General features: G+C 41.7%; 1 protein-coding gene across 3 annotated transcripts in view; it reads left to right on the plus strand.

Annotated features, from left to right (window-relative positions):
• The window catches only part of LOC104324956 (alpha-fetoprotein-like), a 31,227-nt gene extending 14,644 nt beyond the window's left edge, over nucleotides 1–16,583 (plus strand). For 2 of the 3 annotated variants that reach the window (XM_069778444.1, XM_069778454.1), the window contains 14 exons: nucleotides 1,541–1,667; nucleotides 3,157–3,217; nucleotides 3,444–3,579; nucleotides 4,519–4,721; nucleotides 5,271–5,418; nucleotides 6,288–6,385; nucleotides 6,964–7,093; nucleotides 7,718–7,932; nucleotides 8,866–8,998; nucleotides 9,645–9,742; nucleotides 10,950–11,088; nucleotides 11,877–12,100; nucleotides 12,980–13,112; nucleotides 14,102–16,583. In XM_069778444.1, the coding sequence (XP_069634545.1) occupies nucleotides 1,541–1,667; nucleotides 3,157–3,217; nucleotides 3,444–3,579; nucleotides 4,519–4,721; nucleotides 5,271–5,418; nucleotides 6,288–6,385; nucleotides 6,964–7,093; nucleotides 7,718–7,932; nucleotides 8,866–8,998; nucleotides 9,645–9,742; nucleotides 10,950–11,088; nucleotides 11,877–12,100; nucleotides 12,980–13,112; nucleotides 14,102–14,146 (1,890 nt within the window). In that variant the 3' untranslated portion in view covers nucleotides 14,147–16,583. Of the gene's footprint in view, nucleotides 1–1,540; nucleotides 1,668–3,156; nucleotides 3,231–3,443; nucleotides 3,580–4,518; nucleotides 4,722–5,270; nucleotides 5,419–6,287; nucleotides 6,386–6,963; nucleotides 7,094–7,717; nucleotides 7,933–8,865; nucleotides 8,999–9,644; nucleotides 9,743–10,949; nucleotides 11,089–11,876; nucleotides 12,101–12,979; nucleotides 13,113–14,101 lie in introns of those variants that run through there. The other variant, XM_069778463.1, reaches the window with a different exon arrangement.
• Nucleotides 16,584–17,942: the final 1,359 nt, after the last annotated feature.

The following is a 17,942-nucleotide window of genomic DNA, read 5'->3' on the forward strand; positions in this document are numbered from 1 at the left end:
ATTTAAAGGATTTTAAATGCAGCAACCAAGTGCAGCTTCCAGAAATGCTTAGCGCAACACATGATACATACACAATCTCCAAAACACATTATTCTGGGCCAAAGAAGAACCCACTGAACAAAGTCTCTGAATCAGTGTCTCAGCTGTTTCTGCAGCTCCACCTCAAGTAGTACACCCCCACCTCCTGTATTTTTATAAAGCTCATAGTGACAAGGTTGTATTAAGGTGTTATTCTGAAAATGAGAGGATCAATCTGCCTCTCTCCCAGCTACTTCTGGGGAAAGGGAAGCTGGAACAGACTGGACAGTCCCTGGATTGCCCCGGCAAGGGCTCTGCTCTGGCAGCCTCAGCATGGGATGCTGCTGGGTCCAGGGAGCTGGAGGGAGGAATCTGCCGCTAGCAGACATGAGATAGCGCCGACTGCCACGACCGTAAGGGAATCAGCTTTTTGGAAACAGCTGGATGGGAAAAGCGTTCTCTGATGGGCTCCTATGGACTTAATGAGGATCATATACGTAGAAATACGGTCCATAACCTCCAGACTTCTTTCTTTCAAGGAGATTTCTCTATTTCCTATAGGGCTTTTTAGTTAACAGTGGGACAGAGCTTATTTGTGTCTTCCTCAACAGATGTGGTTTCACCTTAGATTTCAGCTCTCCTGCTCTGATGACCATGCTCCCATCCTCCCACTCAGAATCCTTTGTCCTTTTTGATACTGTCTCATGTGATAACAAGCAACCCTCATCATCTTCCTGCAGCATGGCACATTGCCATTTTCTCGCTAGAGAAATAAAAAGCTCTGTCTTTGCCTTTTCCTTCAGACTGAATACACATATCATTGCCCACCTACCTATTTGTTACAAATACCTGTGGCTCTCTAAAGCCATTCTATCTCCAAAAATTTGATATTTTTATCATGTTGATGTTTACAGCATTCTTTTTAAAAAGTCAGTAAAATATTTTTCCCTTCATTCTGTAGTTTTGGAGTTGATCTTGTTTCAAGATTCAGAGACATTTTGGTGGTGATTGTTAATGCTCCAAAAATATTGTAGGAGGTACTTAATTCAGCCTTTTCACTGTGACACCTTGGGAGGTGGAAGCAAGAGATAGCTTGTACAGCAAGGAGCTATGCAAAACTATCAATCAGGTTAATAGCTGAACTAGGGATTTTTCAGTCAACAATCTGTTACGAAGGCATCTTCTGAGCAGCAATCACCTTTGAACAAATTTGTAAGTAGGTGAGATCAGTATGCATGATAAAAAGCCCAGGGACTGTTTAAACTTCTTGTTTGAAGTGTGATAAGTTAAAAATGTCTATTTGTCTGAATTTCAGGGGGAAAAAAGCATCTCCAAGGTCCTTTCTTTGCAACAAGCTGGCCAGTTCATTATACTGAGCAAATAATGGCACGTCTAATTATTGTGGGAATATTCCAAAAGGGCTAATGTTGTATATGACAGTAAAAGGGTTTTGATTAACCAGAAATCATTTGGGAGAGTATAAAAGTTACTCTTTACCCTTAATTCTTTCTGCCTTCCACAGATGAACCAAGCTCATCTCAGGCCCCTGCCAAAATCTGACAGCATGAATTGGAGAACAATAATTTATGTTATTTTATTGGTGAGCCTTACTGTAGTCAAAGCCCTGCCTAGAAGGTATCGGGACATAGGTAAGGATATATCTCTCATTTTTACTCTGTTCTTTGGTATAGTACTGATGACTGCAACTGCACATGGATGGTTATTTGGTATCTCACTTTGCCACTGCCTGTTCTACATGGGTATTTTCTCATGGGTCAAAGGTATACAACAAAACTGCACCTGTATAAATTCTCTGTGACCGAACTTAGATGTGTTGCTTCTTTATGGCTTGAGAATCTATGCAGAGTGCAGGACAGCCAGCGATTACTGAGACGAAGTGTACCGAAGGGTAATTTCATCCACAGGGCTGTGGTTGCACCACTGATTTCAGGTACTCCAAAAACTGCTGAAGCAAAGCCTGGGGTTGTTCCAGCCTCCCTCTACAGTCCACGAGGAAGTGAGACAGAGAAGTCCCAGGAGGGATGGTACCTCCCGGTGGCTATTCAGAGTAGCTAAGTTAGGCTATTGCTCTGTATTTTCCTTTGCAGGGGCTCTTACTCTGTCTTCACTGACTACTGAAGGGTCCTACAATGACCGCACTTCTCACTAAGGTTAAGTGCCTAAAATGAGACAACTGAAAACCTCCAGTAGTATGTGGTTCTGAAGCTTCTTTCACGTTACATATTGTTATCATTAGTCAACTTTTTCTTCCCCTTTAGGACTTCCAAAGGCACTAAACAACCCAACAGTGTAAAACAGAACCGATGCCTGTGTTATGTATCTCGTGTTATTGTCTCAGCTGACACCCCTGCATTACTCAGAGGGAGAAACTGGCTTATTTCTTTGATTTGTTTGATCCTTTTACACTGATCTCAGCCCTACTGACACGAGGGTGAGACAGTAACATCTTGATTTGGGAACAGGCCCCGTATTTTAAAATTAATCTCTCAGAATAGTCTCTGACAAACAAGGAACTCGAGAAATTCTTGCATTTAGGTTTACCCCTTAATAAATGCCCAGTGGTAAAGAAAAATATTTGCACAGCATCTTCACATAGCTTGCACACTTGTTTTGCTCTGGACCAGTTCACAACACGGACAGAAGGATGCAGCTCTGTCAATTTTTGAGGAGCTTTGCCTACCAATATAATCCTCAATTTATCCCATGTTTTCTGCACAGAAAATCCTTCATCTGTAGCTAAAGAGCAGTCAAGCACACCTTTAAATAGCTAAGGCAAGGTTAAAAGGTATTTTGTAAGGTGCTTATTTAATCACGTGAAGCGCATCATCAAAGCAGCTGAAGGCCCTCCAGGTTTTAGCATATTCCTCCCCACAGTGCTTAAGCCAGGTAGGGAACTTGGCCCTATTATATTGTAGGTCAGAAACAAATAGTTTCACATCTTCATGCTTAAGTTTAATAGGAGGTTCAATCTTATGCCTTCCTACTCCCAGTGCTAGTACCCCAGGCACCAAATTCGCTTTCTCCAAGACTCCAGTACCAAAAAAAAAATAAAAATAAAAAAAAAAATTGATGAAGCATTTAGTAAACACTTTTTATTCAACTTTTCCTGTTTTTCAGAGGAAAAAAACAGCATTGGCCAACGTTTTTCTCAGCTGCAGGAGAATAATTTTAAAGCCATGTAAGTTGTCCAGGTAAAGCGTCTACTTGCAAATTTGCTGCCACTAAATATCCTTGCCTCATTTGGAAATGAGCATGTACCATGAGTCAAACACTCACCCGTTCCGCCAGCCCGCACTAACTCAGCCCGGAATGATATGGATCCTCTTACTGTCTCGCATGTAAAAATTATATAATTGTTTTTAGGTGGCCAGCAACAGGTTTAATGCTGTGTGTTCTTTTCGTAGTGCCATGATCATGTTTGCTCAGTACGTGCAAGGAGGCACGTTTGTCAAAGCAGTTAAAATGGCTGAAGATGTCACAGACCTTGCCAAAAGGTGTGCTGCTGCAGCCAGAGACAACCCGGATTGTCTGAAGCCTTTGGTAAGCACATTTATGCTTCTCATGTGGCAAACATTTTTAGACTTGACCTGTAATTTCAAAGCCTTGGTATGTGTTTTTCCAAAGACGTGTGAATACATTATTAAGAGATGTGATTTCCTTGTGTATGCATATTTGGCCTTACCGACTCGTTCTGCAGGCTCCCATCTATAAATCATCTAAGATAAGTGGAAGAAAACAAAGCCCCTCACCTCCCCCCCCCCCCCCCCCCAAATATCACAGCAACTTTTTAAATCCTTGACCTGTATTTTTCTAAAAGATGTTCAGAAAATTGTGCTTTTATGGCTGGTGTAACAAAATTCAGGAGAAGCCAGATTAGGTATGTCTATTTCCACTTCATTAACTCACAGTCCTGGTTTTTGATGGTGTCTGCTCCAACACACTTTTGGAGCTGACAGATTGAATCATGAGACATGAATGTCAGTCTGTGTTACGGCTCATTTCTGATTTGTTAGACACACTGAAACAAACCCTGAATTAAAACGGTTCCCAGCTGAGGTGTGACTGACAGCTGGACCTGAGCACAGCTACTTGGTGAACAAGAAACGAGACACTTTTCATTGTATGAACCTGACTGTAATTAGAAAACATAGATCCCGCAAACTGCAGTATACAAATCGATCACCTTGATCATTATCAAAAGAAAGGGTCTGAATAATGTTATAGGTCCAGAGTGTTTGAAAATAATTCCACTCAAAGTCTGTCTTGGCATAACAGTAGCTATCAGAGTTTGAGAAATCATCACTTGGAGGTTTTAGAGGGCAGTCTGGTTTTCACTGCAGTCAAAGCAGGAGATAATAAAGAAAGAAACTGTGAGTTTATGCAGGTCGGGGCTTGCTGGCTTAAAGTAGCCTCCCCAGAGAGCTCAGAGGAGTAAAATGGAATCCTCACACAAATTAACTTTTTTCTAATTTTTCACAGGACAGGATTTTCCTTGATACAATATGCCAGGACGAAAATCTTCCCAGGTTTACTGACTGCTGTGCTAAAATGGATCCTGAAAGAAATGACTGCTTCCTCTCCCTTAAAAATTCATCGCGAGGGTTCATTTCTCCTTTTGAAAGGCCAAATGCTGAAGCTGCCTGCAAAAATCACTCACAGCATCAACATCCATTAACAGGATAGTAAGTTAATAAATCATAGGTTCGTTGCCTAGATATGACAGTTATGAGCCTGGAGACAGCAAATGCAGTATCAACCAAAAAGTTCAGTCTAAGATTCTCTGCAATCTCATACTCATTTTTCTTCCTAATGTGAATTATTTGCATAATTCATCTAGCTGTAACTGTCACGATGTGAAGCCTGTTCTGCCACCTCCTGCTTTGGATATAGGTACAAATGACAAACAATCATCGGGCCTGCTTGATGATGGCCTATGTAAATGACTCATCTGAAACCAAGGGCCTCCCTTCAGTCCTTAAAAACCAAGCAGAAGTCTTGCTGCCTCTAAGCCAGAAACTGGCAGGGTTTGAGACTTCAATTTCCAGAAAAACGTCAGCCCCATCAGAACCTTCCAAGATAAACACCACACTATACAGCTCGTTGGGATGACAGGAAAACAATCACTTTTAGCAACTCTCATTTTTAACATATGGCAGATGCTGCAGTAACACTGCTGCCTCTGCCTGTAGGGGCTTACTCCAAAACTAAGGATATTTTTCTCTTGCCTTTAGTTTTATCTACGAGGTTTCTAGACGGCATCCTTTCCTCTATGCCCCAACAATCCTTTCTGTCGCTATCCGATATGACGAGATGATGAAGAACTGCTGCGGAAGTGCTGAACACCCCACTCATAACCTGGAGGAATGCTTTCGGAGACAGGTATTCCATTGCAGGGTTTTAGTTTATTAAGGTGCAACCAGGGACTTCCTATAGCTAAACAATTATTGAAGCAGAGATATCAGCTGTTTCTTTTCCAGCATCTGAACCCATTATTAGAATTCACCTTGTTAAGGACAGGCTGACATCAGACTGAAATGCTCTCTTGATTTATAGCTTGACCTCCTAAATGAAAATGTCCGACTGTGGGGTGTTGGGCAGATGTAGCTTTACAGGGAGCCCAAGGCAGTCCCCACGCCCTGCGACGGCATCCTTGTCCACCCTGACTCTGCTACCTGCACTGGGTTTGTCGTAAGGATGCCGAGAGAGGACGTGGTGCTATGCATGGTGCAGAAGTCCAATTTTTTTTTTACTGTTGATAATCCCATGACACATCTCCTGCTTGGCCGAGCATTTGCTCTGCAGAGACATGCCCCGCACATAACCAGTGTCAGAAATTCAAAGCAAACTACCTGTAACAGTGGAAAATAAGGATGACGAACCTGCCCTTGCTGAATGGCTGAATGTGCCTTTCATGCAGCTTGGCTGGGCTGCAAGCGATGGCCTAGTTTAACATTAGCTCACAGTAATGCAAAGCCAGTCATGTAGCTCCCAGATGACAAATTACTCCCCTATGCTAAAAACACCGAACTATTGTCTAAAAGAGTTCTGGTTTCTTTTCACAGAACACTTACTTAATAAATGCTGGTGACTAAATAGCAAGCACAACAGTTAGTCCATATTGTAGCTTGGACAGCATTTTTCTTTCACTGTTAAAAAAAATCCCTGTTCAAAAACTGTCGCCGCAGTAGTTTTAGCATAAAGCATTGTCTTTTCTTCCGCTTTCATGGTCTGCATCTTCTTTCTACCAGGCACCAAAGGTGGTAAAGCCAGTAAAAGAAGATGGCCTGAGGCAGGAACACACATGTGGAATCTTGAAGAAGTTTGGAGAAAGGACCTTAAAGGCTCTGTGAGTCTCCCCCATGTTTATCATGATTTTGAAAGAAAGTGTGGATGTTGCATGTTAGCTGTGGGCGGTTCCACACCTGCACAGAGTACAGTGACTCTGAATACCAGCCATGTCCTTTCTGTGTGCAGGTCACGAGTAGCATCTGACAAGGAAGACAGATTAGGAATACAAATTTATGCATGACAGCCGTCACTGTTTCCTGACACGCTGCCATTAGCTTTCCAAAGCTAAACCCAAAGTTTGAAATGAATGCATCTCTCTGTGGTGAAAGTTAGAGTGATTGCAAGCAAAATACAACTCATGTCTCTCAACCATTTTTGACACAACGTTGCTCCTGTAATTTCTTGCTCGCCCACCACCTTGCCTTCCTCCATCTCATGCTAAAATTCACCTAGGATCCTTAGATAACTCTGAAAATCTCAGCTATTGGCTTCAAGGGACATTTATTTGTTAACTTCAGTGGCAGCAGGGAGAGACCATTCCTGAGCAATTTGGATACCCCCTCCACAGAAAAATGATGATAGCTATCACAGTCTCACACTGTGAATATAAGCAATAACTACTTTTCTTCATTGTAGGAAACTTGCTCAGATAAGCCAAAAATTCCCTAAAGCTGATTTTGTTACTGTTAACAAACTTGTGATGGATATTGCTAACATGCACAAGGACTGCTGTCGTGGAGATATGCTGGACTGTATGCATGATAGGGTAAAACTCATTTAATATTTATAAGTTTGCAGAAATTGAATGCTTTTGTTGTTGTTGTTTCCAGATTTTTTTTTTCCTCCTGTGCTATACTGATTGCTCTCCAAAACTGGAGTTTAACTCTTGAGTCTAAAAACCTGGCTGATTTTCCCATTTGACTTTTCCTGGTGTGAAGTCATCAAGAAGGGCAGAAAGATCACTTTGTGACTAAAATGACCCAACGCTGCTACAGCAGATTTGGTTGCAGCTCCTAGCTGCGCCATCTATTTTCTGTGCAGCTTTTGGCAGAACACAGTATCTGCCCGTCCTTCACTCTCCACCTTCTTCTAACATACCAAATCCAATTATCACACTGCTTGTCTGCGGTGTCTAGCTAGACAGCTAACTTCTCGGGTTAGGTGGTTACCTATAGCACCTATCAAATGGCAAAGCAAGGGACTGCAGCAAATAGTTCAACAGGACTTCAGTCTTCCTCCTTGTTCTGTCAGACGTCTGTTGCACAGCTTTGGCCAGCCACCTCTTTTGGGGAGCCACCTTCTCTGTCTGTAAAATGGAGATAAAAACACTGATTTAAAAAAAAGACCAAATTGTGGTATAATTTCCTTCATTCTCTTTTTTGCTTTACAGGAAGAGATTCTACACTATGTCTGCACCAACCAAGACACCCTATCAAGTAAAATTAAGACGTGCTGTGAAAAGCCTCTGTTACAAAGAAGTGAATGCATAGTTAATGCAGAAAATGACGACAAACCTGCAGACTTGTCCCCCCACGTCAGGGAGTTTATAGAAGACAAAGGAATATGTGAACGTTTTGCCCAGGAGAAAGACACACACTTAGCCAGGTAACGTGGGTCCTTCTCTACTCCTCAATTTTGCTGTTTCAATACTTGGGTCAAAAGATGACAGTCTGGCTGTTAAAGCCCAGCTCATCAGCCTCAGATTTGTCTGCTCTGTGAGCATGTAGGCACAGGATACTGTGCAAGTTGACCTTAGAGAAGCGCCACTTAATGCTGGAAGGTGTGGAATGGCGACAAATGCAGAACAGGGCACTGTTGTTATTTCAGAGACAAAACAGAAGAAACACAAGTGAAATTTAGGTACTATCAGTTCTGATCTCAGGCCCAAAACGTAGCTGTGATCTGCTCTAAGTGGGAATCCAAAAACACTTGCTTAAGTCAGACTTGTGTCTTGATTCAAACAGGATTGGTCCATTTCTGTTCTAGCCATGTTCCTTTGCGCAAGGAAGCCCCGATCCTACCCGTAGTAAACGTGGGCAAGAATGCCACAGGCTGCAACAGAAACAGCATCGAGTCCCAAAGACAGAGAATTCACTTCAAATAACGTACATTGCTTCCATTTATGAGAAGTGCAGCTAATCGATTGGGCACAACTGCAGTGTAGGGTGACTGCTTCAGCAGAGCTAATCTGTTTGGTGACCACTGAGAAACACGTCTGTTACTGGAAATGATTTCATTATCATTTAGATAGGATTAAAAGGAAGAGCAAAACCCCAAGCCCCACAAAGCTCTAAGCTACGCTTGACCCAAGGTAACACTGATCTGGGACAGTTACGTGCACAGCACTTGCTCAGGCAACGCTCTGCTCAGTCAGCCCCGTTTTGTTCAGGTTCTGTTCCAGGCTGAGATGCCATGAAATTCTCCCTGTTCCACCAAGACAAAACCATCCTGAAAGCACCCCTGCTGTCCTTACCATCCCCGACCTCGAGGGCAGTTGTTTTGGCTTATCTCTAATTCCTGATCCTCCATGTATTGCAGGTTTCTGTACGAATATTCCAGGAGACACCCTGAATTTTCTGCTCAGATGCTTTTAAGAATTGGTAAAGGATATGAGGACCTACTGAAAGAGTGCTGCAAAACCGGGGCTCCAGACAACTGCCGCAGCAGAGGGGTGGGTGCCGTCGGGCTTCACACATCATACTGATGGATTCAAGCATGTGACCACATGACTGGTTCTGGCTAAGTAGTGAATGTCCCTGCTCCAGGTCTAGATTGAGTACCCACAGCTCCTGTAACAAATCCAGCAAATATTACAAGGCCCGACTGATTCCCAAATGGAAAAAGCACCAACAGATTTTGCAATCTTCACTTGCGACGCAATTTAACATGGGTAGACAGAGATGTCGGGGAAAGGGATGGAGCTAACATTTCTGTGAGCTCTGCTCTCTTTTGGGCTCCCTAGCAGTGCCAATTGCCCCTCTTGCAAATGTAAAAGGCATTTGTGGTTATTAGCTCAGAAAAAAGACACTGGCGTTGTAAGTATCTGAAGTTAGGAGCCACCCTGTGTCTCAGACCTAGCCTTCCATCAGTGATACAAAATCAAATATTTCAAGGTGATTGAAGCTGGACATTTATCACATTCAGGCAGTTTATAGAGATTTCAGACAGATGAAGACTTTCTAAGGGAATTAAAAATATATAATATATATCAGGTGAGAGGTATCTATAGATATCCAGGCCTTATTGTGAGGCAGTAGGGCTTTCTGCATTCCCCCCGATACAATGACTCCTCAAATTAACTTTTTTTTTTTTTTCAGGAGGAAGAACTGAAGAAACATATTTATGAAACTGAAAGTGTCATGAAGACAAGCTGCGACATTTACAAGGAGAAAGGAGATTACTATTTCCAAAACGAGTATTACTTTTTTTATATGCTTACATTACTCCTGTACCAGCTGGGCACAACTTGGCCTGGAGTAAAGCCACACATGTCAAAAAAGCTAGGCTAAAAGACACCACTTGAATATTTGGACCAATATATTAATGGCTTCTAGGTGTTGGGGTTTTTTCCCTCTTTTCCAAGACAATGTTCCGGGCTCTCATGAGTTCTCTCCTCAATCCAGCTCATGAAGCAATGAAGGGACAACTTGACCAATCTCCCGGCCATGCTGCCTGTGATGTTCTTGCTTTATAGCTGCATTTTGAGCTGGGAGCTGTTAACTTAAGAGTCATAAATTTGACCAATAGACAGTTGCTGTGTCTTTTGCAAAAGACTTTGCTCTAGGCAGCTCCTGCAGCAGATGTGAACATTAACAATTGTAACAAAAAATAAAATCTAACTACAGTAGACAGAGCAAAACTGGCCTAGCTGAACCATATGCTATGCTTAAACGCAACATGCAGGCACAAGCCTCCTGGAGGAACTTTGGCCCTGATTTGCAATGGTAATGAGCACATGCCTAACTTAAGGTATGTAAGCGAACTCAAGGAAACCTCTAAACTGCTTGTGTACTTAAAGTTAGGCTTCAGCTATCCTCCTCTGGGGAGGTACATTGGGCTTGTTGCACTCCCGAGCATGTTTGATCTTTAAAAGACCTTTGGAACTATAGGTTTCCAACAAACCTGGTGGGCTGCTTCTGCCTGTTGTATCACTTGTTAAGGTTCTCCTGGCCATGATGGTTAATAAGCACAGTTTTTTAAAAAGAAAAAACAAGCGAAGTTTTTTGAGCTTATCTTCTGCCCTCACCTAGTCTGCCAAGAGGTCACTCGACTTCAATTTTGCTCTTAGACAAGCTCCCTGCACTCCCAGGGAAATGAATAACATGGGAAAAACATATGTACAATCTGGTAAGAGGGCCCACCAACATATAACTGGCAATGCTATCATTAATTTTATTTGTTTAACCTGGTAAGAGACTGGCCAGGAAAAGGAGAGCGCTCAAGCAAACAGAGCATGGTTATACTTGCCTATGTGGTTTTATAAACACCAGGCTTAGTCCTGCCCTTGTACTGAAGAGTGTTCTGTGGCGTTTGGCTGGAGCTTTACACATGCAAAGGCTGTGGCTTGCTCACTGCTGCCTGGTGGAAGAAAAACACCAATATCAAAGAAATTATCATTTCAGGCTTCTCATGAGCTTCACCAAGAAAATGCCTCAGCTGACATCTGCAGAGCTGATAAAATTCACCAAGCAAATGACTACAATTGGCTCCAAATGCTGCCAGTTAAGCCAGGACAAGCTACTGCCTTGTGCTGAGGAAAACGTGAGTATTTTTTCTCCGTATCTCGGTCCTACTTTTTCTTGAAACTCTGCCACAAAATCTGCTGCCAGCAGGGTCCAAGAGCTTGGAGTAAAGGTAAATTGAGAGAAGTGTTCACTGAGCTATTGAGCTGGCCTCAAGATATACGTCCGTGCTTGAAGTAAGCATAACTCAGCATCATTGAAGTTAATGCTTGAATTAAACTACAGGAGGATCAGGAAATTGTCAGGCTAGTGCCAGGCAGTTAGCAGTTATGCAGTGCAAGCAATCTGACCCTGTTCCCCCTGAAGCTAATGATCTTGTGTCCGAGTTCATCCTTTCTAGACGCCTGAAGCTGTAGGGCTCTATGAAAAAGATCAATTTTGTATACCTCTTCCGGAAGAATTCTCCAGGCCTGTAAGCCAAATACTTAAAAAGTTTCAGCCTGTCCTCCAGCCACCCATTTGTACAACATCACCCTTACAAGAACAGCCGAACATACCCACAGAAACCCTGCTGATGACAATAAATCAAACGCAAGTATGCTTTTATGAAGAAGCCATGTAATTTCTATACACAAAGGACTGTCCCTAAAACCGCATATATGTATTTATTCTGAAAAATCTGAGCCATTTTTGCACTGACAAAAGTCACCATTCAGTAGAAAAATAAAATGTTATATATCTTACAAACAAGGTTTCCTTTAAATTCTCAGTTATTTTTTATAACTTCACTAAAAGCAACATGTACTCAGGGATTTTTGAAAATGAAATAATAATGTAAAATTGTTTTTTTCACTTGTCTTGGTAAAGCTGGATCTCGTGCTTGGAGAAATATGTAGAAGACACCTGACCAATCCTATAAACCCGGGAGTTTGCCACTGCTGTAGTAGCTCCTATGCTCTCAGGAGACCATGCATGGGGAAACTAGAAATTGATGAGAATTATGTGCCCTTAACATTGACTCCTGGTCTGTTCACTTTCCATGAAGACTTGTGTACAACTGAAGAGGAAAAGTTACAGCACAAGAAGCAGGAGTAAGACATGCCTGTTTGACTCTGTTACCCCTGTGTTTCTTATTCTTATCCTGGCAACGCTCACCTTTCCTTTGTCCACTCTGTCTTGCCTTCTTGTTCTGCGATACACCATTGGAAAAACAGCCACACACCCCTCAACCCCTCTCCCAAGCTCCTTTTCTTTCCTCTCATGCTAGTCCCAGTTTCCTCTGCTATCTGGTTCAACCTACATTTACTTGCCTCAGATTAGAAGAAAGTCGTTTTCAGAGGTGGGTGGCTGCACTGGTGTACACCCCACCAGGATGGAAGCAATAGGTGTCCAAAGTTAGGTCTGAGAAACATGCCCTCCCACAGTCCTTCATGGGAACTGCACGAGGCACTGCAAAGAAAGACACCAGAAAAACAAGGAAGCTACTGCCTGAAGTACTGCATGACCTTTATGGTTTAATTAGGGCTCATTTCTCAGAACAGGAAAGCCCATATATTTTTCCTCATCCCATGCACTCCCCCTCTGTCTCTTGTGTGCTGGCCCCCTTTTCCACTGTCACTGCAAGAAAAAAAACAAACCTCTTTGGCCATTAACTCGTGCTGTGGTGAACCCATACTGTCCCTCTGGAGTGATGCACAACACATAAACCACCTGCACAGTTTATTCACGGATAGTCGTGGTGGAGCAACTCCAAACAAGAGCATTGGTATTTTAGTTCACAGAGGAACGGGGCGCAGCTTTGGTCCCTGCTGCAAATACATTAGCTGGCTAGCAAATAAAAATGACAAAGCTGTAGAAAGGTAGCGGGCAGAAACAAAACAGGGACTTGGCAGGACTAGCGTTGGAGAAGTGCTTCGTAAGCCGTGTGCTTACCTCCCTGGTTCACGGGGCTTGCTTTGCTTTTCTTGCAGAATGCTCATCAACCTCATCAAATACAAGCCCCAGATCACACAGGAACAGCTGACCGCCGTCACAGCGGCCTTTACTGCCATGCGGGAACAGTGCTGCAAAGAAGAAAACCGTGAGACATGTTTTGTGAAAGAGGTACCGTTTCTGTTTTCACCCATACATTCTGAATCAAAACAGAAACATGAAGTATATGCAAGAGTGTAAATTTCTCCATTAAGCAGCAAACCCAAAGCCTGGCTAGCCAGAATTCCTGCAGTTACATCTCCTAAGACAAACTTTATTGCCTGCACAAGTAGATATGTCTACCAGTTGAATGATCACTACAGAACTTATCTAATCAGTCTTGTGTTTATGTGCAGCAATTTATAGACACAGAGCTCAGCTACATCTGTTGCTTCTGGCTAGTCAGTGGGACTTGCACTGTTTAAGGATACAGGCAAAGGTCTTTCCCTGGCTAACAGTTCTTAACTGAACTTCTCTGGAAAAGTTCCTCTGCAAAATGAGGAGAAAGGATATACTCAAATTTTAGGTCAAAGCATTTTCCCTGTTTATTCTCGCTACCTCTGTTTTCCTCTTGTGTTTCCTGTGTTATTTTAGCTCACAGAACTTCATGCTGTGGAGCTACTCTGGCTTCTCTTTACTCTCCAGTAAATCTGCTTTTGTCTACTTATCTTACTCTCTTCGATATATTCCTTAACTGAACTTCAACAAACCACCCGTGACCCTTGAGCCATGCTCTCTCTTTTCCTAAGTCTTTGCCTTGCTTTGTTTTAAATGATAAAATACAGAAAATTCTCTCTTTTCTTAATCACAAATTTCTACCTCTGAACACACCCAAACAGCGTGTCTGCGAAGAACCATTCTACTAACTCTTCCTAATAGAATTGTATTTCAGTATTGTTCTGACAAATACCAAATCTTCTAAGGTAATCTGAGCTGAATAGTAAAAGCAAAACATATATTAAACATAGTGATATATGTATATGCACTTTGTATATACAGTGTTCGTACACAACTTGCAAAGATTATAAAACATTACTTACTGCTGCCATACTCATTTAACTTGCTCACAAGTGCATCACCTCCCTGACTCTAGTGCTCATACATATTTTGCTTTTTTTCAGGGTCCAGAACTTATAAAAAGAAGTGAAAAAATGTTGTCAGCGTAAAGAGCTTGCATGGCATAGTGGAAGATACTTGCTGAACGACAGGAAGTCGCACAAATGTAACAGTGAGCGTATCTTTTCTAAATGTTCAAAAAGTATAAACCAGAACGTATGATTTGTCATAGCTAAGAAAACTATGTTGTGGCTCTTTAGTCACAAATCTAATGAAGTCATGATGGTTTACACCAGCTACAGTTCTGCCACTGTCGGATCTGTGAACCGCTGTGAACAAGATAAAAAAAAGAGGTGCCACAGAATAAAACATCAAATTCCCGCACAGAATCTGGTGAGCTGTAGAACTGTAAACCCAGTCTGGTCGGAGAGCTCAGCTTACCTGAAAATCTAACATCTGTACCAATTTTATTCAGATGGGGGAAAAACCCGTATGCAAACTTCATCTCTGGCTCCTATCACTTAGATTAAAAATGATCAGGGATATGTAAACTTTAAACCAAAGCAAGTAACTTAAAGCTGGTTTAAATCCAGAGAGAGGGTACATCACATTAAAGAAATCCACCAAAAGAATAAGTTAAATGGATTGAAATTCAAGGGTGAGATCTGGCCACCATCTTAAGTTATGGAATATTATTTTCCTTATACCAAATAGTCACAGACACCAAAAAAAAGACAGACATTGTAAATCTTAAGCTTACGAAGCATAAATGCAAATTAGATCAAATTAAAAAAAATCTACCTGTAACCACTTCTAAATTATTTTTCAATCACCAAATAATTATTTTTGCATTTTTATATATATTCGTCCTTGAAATATAACACATTCATTCACTAATGTGGGCTGCTCTAAGGGAATTGTAAAGTTGCCTTTAAGCACAGAAAAAGATTATCCTGGGCATCCCAAAGAGGGCGAGAAAGAAGAAAAATGAGCAAAATGTCATGGAAAGGACAGAACATGGACTGCTGAAACACCTGGGCAGCAGATGAATGTTTAAAGAAAGCACTGGGAGGCTGCCGAATTTACACTCCAGGTGGTTTAGCACATAAACAGTTTTGGGTTTTTACTTTCATTTTACATTCCATTAGAAGGCATGCTGAAAATCAGTCAAAACCAGTACTAAAAGAAAGAAATATTTTTTTCTGGAGACCTTTGGCTCAAAGGAAGAGACACCCCCAGGTATCAGATTTTTTCAGTGGATGCACCTAGCAGTAGTTATCTTGGGAACGTTTGAAAATACCTGTAAGATAAAGAAACATTGCCCAAACAAACATCTCATAAAATGCAAACCCAGCTTAAAGTATTACCATCAGAGAGAAGGTTTCAGAGTCAGGTTGAAGAGATCAATCAAACTGAGTCCCATCAGAATCTATCCTGCATATACTACTAGGCAATCTCTTCCTTAAGGATTCATTAGATTTGTGGCTGACAGCAAGATGGAGACACGCTTGAAAATCCCTTTGCAGCATTTTCAATGTCAAAAGCGTCTTGGCAAATCAGAGAAATAGTGAGAAAAAAAAAAAAAGCTATGTTCTATGAGAACAAATTTAACGCATGACATTGGTATGATTAAGCAGCTGCACCGTTTCAGTACAGGAAAACTGCTCATCAGGGAGTTGTGCGGATAACAATGCAGTTATAACAAATCACAGGCTGACTAAGAGTCACCAGTGGTTTGCTGCTAATTAAAGTCTAATATCATGCTTGCATACCAGGGGTATAAACAGAACAACTGATAAAACAGAAGAACAAGCTATGTAACACACATATCATGGTTTCATTTTCCTCACCTCTGGTAAGGGCTTTGCTGGAGCATTAGGACAAATTTAGGGTACCTCACTTCTAGACAGCATTTCACTGAAAACAGAACAATGGTAACAGTCAACGATCCAGAAGACACGAAGAAGAAAGCTCAAGTAGATTGGGGTTGCCTTGGTTAATAAGAAAGGCTTGTAGGAACTTGGAAATCTTCAACATACCAAAAAAGAATGATCCCAGGACAAAAAGCAGGCAGGCAGCGCCTCGTAAGAGGAAAAAAGCACCGGGATCGACTGTCTGGGAAAGGTGGGGAGCTGTGAGACACATAAGTATTTAACAGGCTTTACCTCAGTATCAGCCATGTTTTCAATACCAAAATGATGATCAGATGGCCATCTTGGGCTTCTCAGCACTCTCTTTTCTTAAGATTTTATGTTCTGATGAAGATCAATCTTCTGGAATTTGGGGGGTGGTTTGGGGTTTTCAGCTTTTTTTTTTTTTTTCTTTTTTTTCAATCCAGTTCTGATTTCTGATTTTTCTCATGGGGTAGCTCAGTAGTACCAATTCAGGTGGGATATAGATTCTAAGCGCTGTCTTTATGGCTAATGGCTTAGGCTCCAAATTCAAAAGCAACCCCCATTTCCTCTGTCAGCTCTGTTATTCACTGGTGTGTTACCTTGAATATCCAATCATGCTTTGGAATAAATTCTTTCCCTGTTCTTGTCTCTATTTGTCACAAACAATTCACTTAAACGAGCACAATATTCACAAAGAACTAATACCACAGCACATTCACAGCTTTGTATCACTAGCCCTTAAAACCCAGCAGCCTCTAGCTAATCTGTGCTATGTTCCATGTGTATTTTCCAGCATCTTTCAGTCCCAGTTCAGCAGGACTGAAATAAAGTGAAATAAAAAAGATACCAAGTATATAACATCAGATGGTGACAAAAATGGCTTAATTTAGGAACTGTGTACATACACAGAGGATTGGAGAACCTGCTTGAAAACGTTTTCTCTCTTTTCCACATGCCTTGTGCATCAATTTCTCTTTTCATCTCAGACCAAGGAATTATGAGTACGTCCTATTCCAATATTTTCATACTGCACCTTCATACAATTCCTCAAGCATTTACAGAATGGAACATGTAACAGAAATAGCCCATTCTGCATGACAATACTGACACACTTCTTCATAGTACAAATGGAAAACAGGTGCTACAGCACGGGCAGAGATCACTGTAGCCCTTGCTGTTTTCTCATGAGTGCACACTAGCCTATGTCCCTACTCATGACTTCAAGCTATCTGAATATTGCTTTGCCAGTGGGTTCTGGTTTGTTCCTTACAGCAATTTAAGCAGAACAAAGCCAGAAATCGAGACAAAGATTCTGATTCCAGTACAATTTCCATAGCGCTTCAACAGAGCCAGCTGCTGCTTGAAACACACCTGGCTTCAGAGGAACCAAAAACTCCATCCATGACACAGCTGGATCTGCCAACTCCTGCTTGGGTTTGGCTAAGAACTTGACTGTGGTCTTCTTCAGACTTCACTGTAATTCAACCTTACCTTGCAAGTGTAACCTGTGATGTTTTAGGGTAGAGTTCTATACCTCCTAAACCTTGGCTAACATGTATTTGAATGGGTCCCTGGGAAAATTTCAGTGACACGTGTGTGCATACTTCTGTTGCTTCAAGGAACTTCTATCTGCACCTCTAAGGCAATGGTTAATACCATGCATTAACTGCTGAATTAGTTTTATTTCTCCCCTCTGTGCTCCCTTGCCCATAATTATTTTCCTGGGCAGGATTATAATAGACTGTACATAAAAATAAACCCCTTGCCCCAGCCACAGTAACTTCAATTAGCACAGTGACTTCTCATTTTTAAATTACTGTCCGAGTAACATCATCGCAGGCAGTGTGGAGTTTTTCATATTTGATTTATTCCACACGATTTCTAGACAACATGTTCTGCACTTGGACTTCCTCTCTCTCTCAGTATTTATCTTGTTATCTGCAAAAGCCAAACGTAGCTGAGGCAAAACAGAGATATCATGTAAAAAAACCAGACTAATAAAGGAAGGCAA

Source organism: Haliaeetus albicilla, chromosome 1, assembly GCF_947461875.1.
Source record: "Haliaeetus albicilla chromosome 1, bHalAlb1.1, whole genome shotgun sequence".
NCBI classification, from domain to species: domain Eukaryota; kingdom Metazoa; phylum Chordata; class Aves; order Accipitriformes; family Accipitridae; genus Haliaeetus; species Haliaeetus albicilla.